At 33.2% G+C, this 12,331-nt stretch overlaps 1 protein-coding gene across 1 annotated transcript in view; it reads right to left on the minus strand.

Moving 5' to 3' along the window:
* The window catches only part of LOC150094527 (dual oxidase-like), a 290,860-nt gene that overhangs the window by 94,181 nt on the left and 184,348 nt on the right, over positions 1 to 12,331 (minus strand). Inside the window, exons 9-10 of the mRNA XM_090412281.1 lie at positions 10,141 to 10,219; positions 8,605 to 8,701 (exon numbers count right to left, since the gene is read on the minus strand). Coding sequence (XP_090268407.1) covers positions 8,605 to 8,701; positions 10,141 to 10,219 — 176 coding nt within the window. The remainder of the gene's footprint in view (positions 1 to 8,604; positions 8,702 to 10,140; positions 10,220 to 12,331) is intronic.

Below are 12,331 nucleotides of genomic sequence, written 5' to 3' on the forward strand. Positions count from 1 at the left end.
TTGAATATTCTCTAATCGAATTAACGATGAGCATAAGGCGTCCATATAGTATCCACTCACTATAGTACGATATAAAAAGAAAATATTTTGGAGACTAATGCAAATTTTAAAAAAATAAGAAGAAAATAATAACAGATTCCGTACCTCAGTCGGTTTAGACGATGCCCTCTGGTTGAAAAGACTGGGTTTGAATCCATCTAGGAGCTGAAAAACCTTAGTCAAAACGTTTTATTTGAAGTTTTTCAGTTAGCCGGTCTCATACAGTGGAGGTAAAGGGTCCCATGGAAAATCAGTTTTTCCGTCTCACAGAAAACAGGCAAATGGGCCCGGAAAATACACGCAATTGACAGAGTATGCAAGATAGGATTAATTAGGTTTCAAGCAGGCTAAGTTACTTGGCCGTGACAGACCATTGGCCCTTATATTAGGAAACAACGATAATAATGAAAAGATCCCTACACGCAAATGTTCAAAGTGAACAAAAACAACATTTGTATGTACTTCAAAAAGAAAATTGTTCAAAATATTAAAATTATTTCACTCGACTAAAATGAGTGATTCCATTACTTCTTATTTTTGGTTATTTGATCAAATTCTTAAGACGTATACAACATTGACCACTCACTCATCAGATGAAATTTCCTTTATCACAGATAAAGGAAATTTATCTGTGATAAAGAAAAACAAACTAATAATAAAAAATAAAACCCGCAGGAGAATAATTATCCACATAAACCCTATATTGTGCTATAAACTTGTGTAATGTACACTGGTCAGCTAGGAGTTGTATTTAAGTTAACTGATATTATCTATTCTGATAAATAATAAATAAATAACTGATATTATCTATTTTAGATAGTATATTCTTCATTTATTATCTAAATAAATAACTGATATTATCTATTCTGTCATAATAGTACATTTCGAGAGTATTAACAAACAAATTAAACCGGAGGCATCCAGGCTTTAAATTAAAGTCAAGAGGTTTTAAAAAGTTGCCTGAAGGCATTGGTTGCAACGTCTACCTTATTTTTGAACTTTTCGTTGTTTTTTTTTTAATTTTTTTCATTTCTTATGAACATAGAGAGAAGCTGGAGGCTTATTTTGAACCGATGATGTTTGATTTTATTTATTTGCCTTGCTGCACTTGTTGGAGAATAAGGACCTTAATATGCTAGGATTAGAAAGTACTCATTCTGATAAGACTAGTTTCGGTAGCGTTTAGAGAGAATGTTGATGTTCGAATGCAATATTCTGGGGAGGGGGAACGAGTAGGAGTTACAAAAGTATTCATTTGAAACCGCTATGTTTCAAAATGAAACGAGATTGAGAATCGCTGTGGGATACTAGTTCCGTGGGAGGGGAAACTATGTATCAAGTTAGAATCTAAATTGCTTGTGGGAGAGGTGACAACAGCATGATCGAACTAGTTATTGATGACAGCTGTTTGCAGCGTGAGTAGAACTATGTGGAATACTAGCGGTTTAAATACCAGTTGGATACGAGCAAGTGAGAATATTACACAAAAACTTCTTCTTTTACTATTAAGCCTAGTTGCTTGAAGTGCCGCTGTTTTTGAGACATTCCACATCTTCTCTTAAGTCTTTCTATGCTTCTCTTTCCCTATGATATCCAGGGTATCTATCTAGTTCTTTACTTTCTTTGCCGATCTGTTATACTGCATTTTTCGATATAATTTTTCCATTCTTTTTTATCATTTTCAGATCCAAAGATTTGTTGGCCTCTGATTTGTGAGTTTCTCATCAATGGTTTTATTAATTTGTCTAATTTTTCTTGTTGCTGCAATGTTTCTGTTGCATATTTTAGTACTGAGATATCAAGATATTATACTATCTCGTATTACTTATTTTTGTGCATTATTTTGGATGGTTATTAAGTTTTATTGCTAAATATTTTATCTTACTAATTGGGTCAATTATTTTCCCTTTGATATTGTAATTTGCAGCGTATGGATGATTTAGCAACTCTTTTTTTTTCCTGTTGATATCATCATTTAGTAATCTTTGTAAATCGTCTTCATTTCTGTTTGTAAGCCGACTTCATCAGAAAATATAATTATTCTTAATTTTTCGTTTTTAAATGAAATTCACGGTTTTTTTGTCTTTTATTATTTCATCGATTACTAAATTAAATAACATGGGACTTAATGCGTAACCGTGTCTGATTCTTCAACATCTTCAGTCTGCCATTGTTCTGTATTATATAACTGTTATCTACATTTCTACATTACTTAAATTAAGGGGATATTAAATCCCACATAGTTTTAAAACCGAATAAGAAACTCAAAGATTGGAATCAGAGAATTTCTTGCCGAATATAGTAAACTATAAAGTATCGGCAACACTAGCGTTAGCCAATGCAAGTGATCCTAGTACGTAGTACAATACCGGACGACTCGTTGCAAAGGTGGGGGAAGTTCAGATCGCTATTCTTAGGTATTTTCAATAATGTAAAAACACATTTCCTAGGAAATGTATGCTGTTATTACATTATGGAGGGAGGTCACTACCCAGACCGGTTTCAGCCTTTTTTGAGGCTTCTTCATCAGTGAGTAGCTAGACCTAATACCAAAGTGTATAGCGAAAAGAACTTATATACTCGAATATTGATCTGAACTTCCCCCACCTTTGCAACGAGTCGTCCGGTATTGTACTACGTACTAGGATCACTTGCATTGGCTAACGCTAGTGTCGCCGATACTTTATAGTTTACTATATTCGGCAAGAAACTCTGATTCCAATCTTTGAGTTTCTTATTCGGTTTTAAAACTATGTGGGATTTAATATCTCCTTAATTTAAGTAATGTTTTCATTGCCGAAATGAAGCTTATTAGCTCTTTATACTTAAGTAACTTAATGTTATCTACATGCATATTTTTAGTAACTTCTGAATTTTATTTTGATATTTTTTCTTATTTTGAATGTGATTATTATGTTCATTTACTGTATTCTATCAAATGCTATCGTTAAATCGATAAAACAGATGTATTGCATTATAATGACTTCTCTATGATTTGCTTTAATATAAATATTGCATTTAATATCGATCTGTTTTTCCTAAATCATTTTTGCTCATCAGATAATCCAATCAAATATTTATTATATTTCAAATTATTTTGTGCATAATTTTAAGGTTGTGCAAAGCAACTTTATCCCTTCAGTTTTTTCATGTCTCCTTTCTTGAAGATCGGTAGGTTATATTTTTTTCTTCTTGTTTTTCAAAACTAGGGTTTCCAACGCAGAAACTCAGAACATCAACCGTACATATCTTGCTGTTTTAAGCAGTAGTACCTACCAGGTTATAAATACGAGATGATAGCAGTTGTCTGCCGAAATCTCTCCGTCGTTAAGTTTGTAAATCATCTGTAGCCACGAGTCAGCTATCAGTGACGAACAAGAGTGGAAACTGGCTGTTTACTAATTTCCAAAAGTTTCCAGGCTCAAAGAGTTCTCCCTACTTTAGTTGGAAACAGAAAATACATTAAAGAATTTATACATTCATAAAAGATCGCAGGATTTTAAATGAAATATACTGATTTCATTCGAGTAAGAAGTAATGCTTGCTATGGATAGCAATCAAAATGCATTCTGACACTGTTGCCTTTGTAACGCAGATTTGTCTTTGTGTATGAAGCAAATCTTTATTTGCTTCAGTCCTTGAACAATCTTACTTATATACTTAATAAACAATATATATATATAATATTATATTATTATTATTATTATTACGTGACACCTCCAGGGAGTCCAAAGACTCATCGAGGGAGGGCACCTAATCTATCACTCTGTCTCCACCACTCAACTACCATCTACCACAACCATCTACACCAACGCCATCTACCTCCCACTAATACCACTACTATTTTCACAGAAATCACAAACATCCATACCCACGGTGGGATTCGAACCCGCAGCCTTTTGGCTGGAGAGCGCATATGCTAACCATTCGGCCAACCAGGCGAAAACAGACATTTACTTACAAACAAACAAAAACGTCAATAAATGAGGTAAATCAATCAGTAATAAATATTCAAATAATAAATAATAATGATAGAATAATGATAATACTGTGATTAACAAGGACATACGAGGGATACCCTGGACACATTCGAAATTACATTAATGGCTGTAATCTACGTCTGTGCATTAACATCTCGCATAGTGACGAACTTGGTGACTTCAATATATTAAATGTTAAAATAAATGAATGCAAGCACAAACTATTTGTGGTTGCGAGGACGGCAGTGCCTCAGTAAGCAAGAGGATTCCATTTGAAGAAGAATGCATTGGACAATATATCTTTGGAACACGAAATCCCAGAAGAGAAAAATTAGTTCAGTTTACATTTGCAGCGACAAAATCCTTCTTCAAGTGGAAATTTAAAAAAGTAGATGGATGTGGTTTTCTTCAAATAACCCAACAACTGAAGTAAATCGCATACTAGTTCAAAATGTGAAATAAATAACGATGGAAGAAAACATATGATTATGAAGTGATTCAGAATAATACTATCATACGAAACTTATTTTAATAGAGAACAATCAAATGTATCTTTGGAAACAGACATTTACTTACAACCAAACAAAAACGTCAATAAATGAGGTAAATCAATCCGTAATAAATATTCAAATAATAAATAATAATGATAGATTTCTAAAGAAAGAGTTTAGAAAGGACATGGGAAAATACTAATACTACACTAATAAAGGGTGTTTTGGAAAATGCTAGCCTACAAATAACAAAGATGGATGTTTACTGAAAGAAATGGATCAATCAACTAAAATGAAAGGAAAGAACCCACAAACAACACAGATAATTCTTGGAAATTGCAAGTAATTCTACAAGAAACAGAATTCTAACTCCAACCAGCTTCCTTATGGCATTACTGGCCTCTAACTGGATAATATAGAAGCCCTCGCGGATATCAGTGGCACAGAAATTGAGAACGGCATACATTTGATGAAAAATGGAAACACTCCTGATGATGACGAGATAAATGTTGTTCAAATATTCAAATATGTTAATATTTGAACCTGAAGAATTGTCACCTATTCTCTAATTCTTTTACACAAGAAAATTACAAATGAAATAAAAACTACTATTGAGCAATTATTCTTATTTCCCGTAACTACAAGTTGTGTATTAGAGTTATTCAAAACAAAATCTCAAACCAATCAGAAGCAAATCAGCCATGTGAGTGAGCAGGATTTAGGAAAATGCTGTCTACAAAATCGCATGCATACGATAAATAAAATTATTAATGGCATATATCATTTAAATTGTTTGCCGTGGTGATCCCACTATCGTCGTAGCCATCCAGGAATGTAAAACAGCTGATCCAGTAAAGCATGTAGCTGTGTTATGCATTATCTCAGTTTGTGAGCGTCATCACCCCATGACGATCTATTGCAGTGCAAATTTCAGCGTCACATTGTTTAGCGGAAACAATCCTTTCTTATTCTATATAAAATGCCATTTGTTATTTATATTCAATGCAGCCATAATTTTTAATATGACATTTTTAAATAGTACGAATATGCTATGCTAAAAAAGTAACAAATTTACAGGTATGTATTTTGTTTCTATATTTAGCATATTTTTCGTGTTTATCGCGAGAACCATTTATTGTGGATATATGTTTTTCTTTGTATTTCTTTGTTTGGCTCTTTTGGGGGTTTTATTAACCAATAAAAATAGCAAGCTGGAAAAATAATTTAATTTGAAAAATGGAACATTTTTGATAATTTGAAAAATAAAAAATAAAAAATTTAGTTAAGAACCCCAGCAACGCCGATTTTTTTCTAATTAAATACAAAATTAGCAATCCGCCGGACTGAACAGAATTTGGTGTTGTTACGAAGTTCCGTAGAGAGGTGATAGAGAGGGAAAGCAAAATATGTTCATTTTGAAACTTTTAATTTAATTTCTACTAATTTCCTATTGCACAATGTTTTCCATGTTAAATGTAATTATTTCCATATGCAATGGTTTTCCAATTTATGGAATACGAATGGCTTAATTATTAATCATTCAATATCCAAATAACGGTTTTCCAAAGTGAATATTTTAATTTTACAATATTACTGCTCAGCATGTCCGTATAATTTTATTCAAGTTGCATATGTTATGTAAAACGTGTTTGATTAAAAATCAACAGCTTTAAACCGCCCCTTGAATACCATACCTCATATCCCCGCAAAAGAAAATTCTTGTTGCAGTGGTTTAGACCAAATGATTGCATCTATGCTCACAAAGAAAACGGTTCTTCCGCAGCACATGCTCAATTACCCTACCCTCTTGTATGATCATGTATACAACGATAAACTGTATTTGCGTATTTGTGCAGTCGTGTGCTGAGATAGAGTTTATTTTTAATATGAAAGATATGACAGATAGGGTTTATTGTATAATGAAACCTGTGGAACATTCATGACTAAACATACACATGTAATAATCGCAGTAATAAGATTTTAATAAGTAAATATTTCGTCCTAAGTATCATTAGGACATATTCAGTACAGTTAATTCAAACAATACTGGAAAACACATAATGTTAGGGCGCATGCTTATGGAATCCCTCTATGAGTGCAGTGGCGTGTTATAGAATTATAGAATTAATTCTATAACACGCTACTGCAATGGTTGAATTTACGTTTGTTAATTGTGTCTGAGTTTAGTGAGATTTATTTATATATAATTGATTTTAGTTAAACTTAGTTTTTTTTTTTTAATTTTTAATATAAAAATAGCAAAGCTTAGTATGTAATGGAGCTAATCCCCAACCACAGTCTAAATTAAAACACGAATATAAATAATATAATATATATATATATATGCTTCTGGAAAATGCGTTGCAGAGCATTTTTGTTCTTTACTTTTGTATCTTTGTATTTTTTTCTCTTTCAAGAAAATTGTCTTATGTCTGTTGTAGAAGCGTTACTATTGTTCTCATAAACTTAAAATAATCTGCACATCATATAAAATCTCGTTCTGAAAAACCTGACTGTTGAAATAAGCCTAATTCACGTAGAATCATCAGAATCTCAAAACCAGAAACGCTAGAAAATAAATTTCCTAGTAATTCTCGTTATAAAACGATCGAGAAACTTCCCTCATTTTGTGTTAGAAAAGTTATTATAGAGATATTGAGAACTTTCTAAACAAACAGCATAATCTAATCCTTTTTTTTTTTCTTCCAAATTTTTGCCAGCCTGGTTGGCCGAGTAGACAGCGTATCTGCTCTCCAGCCAAAAGACTGCCGGTTCGAACCCCTCCGTGGGCATGGATGTTTGTGATTGTTTGTGGAAATACCAGTGGTGGACGGCTTTGATGTAGTTGCATTCACTTTGGTGATTGAATGGTGGAGACGGAGTTGTAGAGCAGGTGCCCTCCCTCGATAAGTCCTTGTACTCCCGAGGTGTCAAATAATAATAATAATAAATATCAGAATGGCGGAAGCAAATGTAAATAATTGAAAGTGATCAGGACAGACCACGACACTCAGAATGAACATTGTAAAGTGGAGGGTTTTTTCAAACTGCTTTATTTTTCGTATGGTTTAATTTATGCCATTCGTATGTAATTGCGTTTCATGACTTAGTATTTCCGATTATTAAATCGCATATCGATTTTTTAAAATAAATTAGTCAAATCTCACATTTGCCTCTATTAATCTCTTGTTCACCTTTCTTAAAGTGAATCCCTCCATATAATTCAAGTTAAATCCATCTGCCTGCAAGAAATATTCTAGAACCGAGATTATGATTTAAATAAGCATATTTTAAGGGGGGTTGTAATTTTTCCCTGATAAATAATTTAAGTGCACGCATTTCAATAAAAGTGCAAACCAAAAATATATATTATTTTATAATTATTAATATACAATATAATTGTAAAAATTTTATAATTGTACAAATAATTATAAATATAAAGCCAGACGCCGTTGAAATACACTGAAATGAAATATCATATCTTAATAATTAAAATGTGCCATATTTTCGATCACTTACGCTGATAGGCACACACACATGTGTGTGTGTGTGTGTGTGTACTATTATTTATTAAAATGAAACGTAATACAACGATAAGTTGAAGTGATCCCAGATAGTGACTGCAACCTTTTTTTATGCAGTCATTAAACTATTATTTGAAGTATTCACGTATGAAAAATGAAATTCCAGATCTAGTTAGCATTTTATCTTACCAGACGTCTGTCGAAGTAATGAAAATATGGCAATATCAAATGCATCTTTCTCACATATAAATCGTTCACTACAGTTTAAAGGTACATGTAATCACCCGCTCTTAAAAGAGGTAGCACTTGCAAATTGCCTTAATTTAAACCTTATCACCGAATGTATTTTGTTTCCATAATGTAGCACCCAAAATAGCATTTTACTCACCTAAAGAAATTCATGATTACAAGACGCAGAATGCGTTACGCTCATTCAAAACGCCACCTGTCATCAAGATCCGGGAGCAAACGATTGTTCGTACTGCCTAATGGATTTTTAACTACAAGATGAGATAATCCAAGATATCCGTTTAGACTACTAAGATGGATGATGGAATCCTTCGTACTCACCTCTTACATCCGAACACAATACTGAGTCCTCCCTTTCGGCGATCTGTGATGCCATTCCCATCAGCAGTTCCTCCACCCCAGACTCCAGCAACACCTCCTATGGAAAGAAGGTGAGCAGTAATTGAAAACAAGAACAAGGAACAATACCTACATTCAAGGATGGGCTTAAGAATGATGGATGCAATGTCACCCTATGATTAATGGCTGATCCTCCCTTCTCTGTTAACAACTAAGTTATTTGCATATTACAGATGGCGTAATGGCGCTTTCATTATCCTAGTGCAGAGGGAGTGGAGAAATAGAAGAGAAATGGTTTGTCGAAAAAACATTGATATCTCAGAAAGGAAAGCTAGTTAATATCTCAAATAGTTTTATCAGCAAAACATTACATGATATTAAGTTTTTCATGAACGAATGACATCTTTATTGAAATTAATCAAATAATTCTTCGTAATCAGTGATAATTTGGTTCCTGTATTATCAGTACACAAATACAGAAAGTTGTGTTATAATACAAATTTAAAAATTTTTAAATTTAACTTTTTCTCATAAGTTAATAGGAAACTTTAAGATTTTGAACTGTTTTAAGAATTAATTTAATTGTATTTTAAGGTCTAAATTAAACGTATGTGGTATGAAATTTCTACTAAATTGCGGTAATAATATAAAAGAAATATATATTATTATTAAATTATGTGAATACCTTAGGTCTTCGTAATACTTTCAAAACTGAATAACCGCTGTATCACATTTGTCATGAAAATCAGGAATAGAAAGATAAAAACTATGAAGATAGGCAGAAACATTAGAAACAAACATATAATTAAATAAACAAACCTGACATGGTGATGGGAAGCCATTTGAAAAAATTCACACTCGCGCGCGCACACGCACACACATAATTTAAACTTAAGGATCCGAAAGCATCTCTAATCCTGGCTAATCCAGGATTAGAGATCACAGATATTAGAGGTTTGAGGAAAATTACGGAAATGAAAGATATCATCATTAGCAGAACCATATTAAGAATGACGATATTAAAAAGGAACTTCATATCATCAGCATTCAAGAATGTATGAATACAGCTAATTCTAAGCTGTAGGATCACTTAAACAAAATGAAAGAGGAACAATTATCAAAATAGATGCTTTCGTAGGCTGGAAGGAAAAGACACAAAGATCTAGGTGTATTAGCCCAGCTAATCGCATCTTAGAAGACTGAAATCTATGATTTGGCAGTGCTGACAAATAATATTAATTTGAAAGAAAATAGTTGATAGGACAAACTAGTAATAATGTAAAATTAATAATGCACTTAAATCGTAGGGTCCTGTACCTCCATTGAGTGTCATGAGATGATGATATGATGAAACATTAAAATTTTAATAATCTGATTATTGTATATTCATGCAGGCACCTTAGATTTAAAAAAAAAAAATTAAAGCATTCGAGTGTGATCCGGACATTTTGATTCACAACGCTATATATATATATATATATATCTTTCTTAAATATGTGAGAAAAGAAATATAAATACCTCAGCGTTCCACCAGGTAGAGCACAGACGAATTGCGGGATATCCCGTTGCAGTACTACGGAAATTGCACTGGTGATCCCTAAGAAAGATGCATGAATTTATGAGACAACAGGCCCTATATCTTATATATAGTATTAATAAAACTAGTTTCATTTCCTGAGTGAACTTTCATGTTAGTTTATCTTATATATGAAAATTCTCGCATAATTGCTAAATGTCTTAAATGTATAAGCCTTGCAAAGCTGTCCTGTGTAATTTGTTATTATAAATTTTGGCTCGAATCGTTAATTCAAGTTTTGTAAGAAAAACAAACGAAAACGCTTTAATAAAATCAGATTTATTTTTCGTAGTTAAGAGGGAAAAGAAGTTCGATTAATAAAAGGATTCAAGTTTAAAAAAGGTAAAAAGATACAAATATTAGGTACAACTTGTTGATATTTGCAATGATGTGAAGTTGTCCATTCGCAAAACATTCCATTCTTGAATTATGCAATTTTGAAAGGCCGATCCTGCTCTTTATTTGTTTATTTTAAAAGCACAACGCATCACTGATGATTGTAGATGTTTATATTATATTTATATTCTAATAGAAATTTTGTCGACAGCGACAGAATCCTGCTCCTGCAATAAAGAGCTCCGACTGCCCAATCAAGCACTTACTAAATCATAAACTGAATCTGTTTAACGTAGGATAATAGGAAGATGCACACTGAAGATGAGGGTCAGTAGCTCTTATCCTATTAGCTATTCTTTAGTAATAACAGATTACTTTAGTAATAAAAAGGGCTTTCACGTAAAATTCATAATCAGGGCAATCTGGTGATAATGTCTTTATAAAGGATTTTGGAAAAGTGAAACAATCTTATTATGTTCATCTCAGAAAGTTTATAATATAGTCTCTAAAATATAGTGCGTATTTTTTTCTGTATTTCAATAGACCGAATTTTAAGTATGTACGAGAAAACGGCGAGCATGATAATTAAATTCTGCTGTATTGAATTATTTTTATCTGATAACTAAACAGAAAACGAGAAGTAAAACAAAGACAGAATCTTTCTGAATAAACCGTCCTTTCAAACAAAACTTGTGTACTATCAGGTTACTCAAAAATAAAATAGCCTTCTACTTACACTGATGTCCAAGAAGCTAAGAACGAACTACATTTTTTCGTGTATATGAAAAGATTTCATGACTACAGCCAAATGTTGACATAAATTTATTGTCAGCATACTAATAAATCATATTACACAAAAATGTGTTATTAACTTGGTATAAATTAAATTGCAATACGTTTTTGGAAAAAGTTACAAATTTCCTAAGGACGTAGTTAGGAATTAATGTGCATAAGAAAACAGCGCGGGGATACATTTCAGTGGAATATGTCCACCCCCAACTGCGGTGCAGCTCTCACGTCATACCATGCTTAGCACAAAGTGATTCAGGAGTGATTGAGGCAAACTCTTCCACTCTTCCTTCAGAGCAAGGATGAGGCCTTGTTTGTTTACTGGGGGGGGGGGGAATTTCTAGCAACAATGCATCTCCCTCTTGCGTCTCAAACGTGTTCTATGGGATTGAGATCTGGGGTAGGAGAGTGCTGGAAACTCGATTCGATTAATATCCTCGGTCTCCAGAAGTATCTCCACTACTCATGTACGATGTGGTGTGGCATTGTCATCCATAAAAATTAAATTTCGCCTACAGCACCACGGAAGATTCTAATATGATGTTGAAGAACTTCGTTGCAATATCATTCACCAATCATAGTTCCTTTTTCCCAGCGCTTGTAGCTCGATGCTGCCATTAAGCATAATGCCTCCCCACACCATGACGCCAGCACCGCTAACTATCCCTTTCAAAAACATTCTCGCTATAGCAAGCAGTACCATTTTCACGCCAGATCAAGTATCGTCTAGAATCGGAGGGAAGACCACAATGACTCTCATCTATAAAGTGTACATTAGCCCATTGGTGTCTTGTCCAGTTTTCATAGGTACAACACTACTGAAAATGTGCTCCACGTTGAGCTGTGGATAAAGGGTACGCAAGCGCATAGGCCACATGTCGCAGGCGTCTTGTCTTGCCATTGTTTGTCAAGATAGCCGCGTACTTGTGCTTGAATGGAGCCTACTTGTAAGCTGACCTGCCTTGGTGCATCGATTATGTTTTGCTGTTATAAGTAAGAATCTGTATT

The sequence above is a fragment of the Typopeltis vanoorti genome, chromosome 22 (assembly GCF_054136105.1).
Source record: "Typopeltis vanoorti isolate ZY-2024b chromosome 22, IOZ_Tvanoo_1.0, whole genome shotgun sequence".
In the NCBI taxonomy this organism is placed as follows: Eukaryota; Metazoa; Arthropoda; class Arachnida; order Uropygi; family Thelyphonidae; genus Typopeltis; species Typopeltis vanoorti.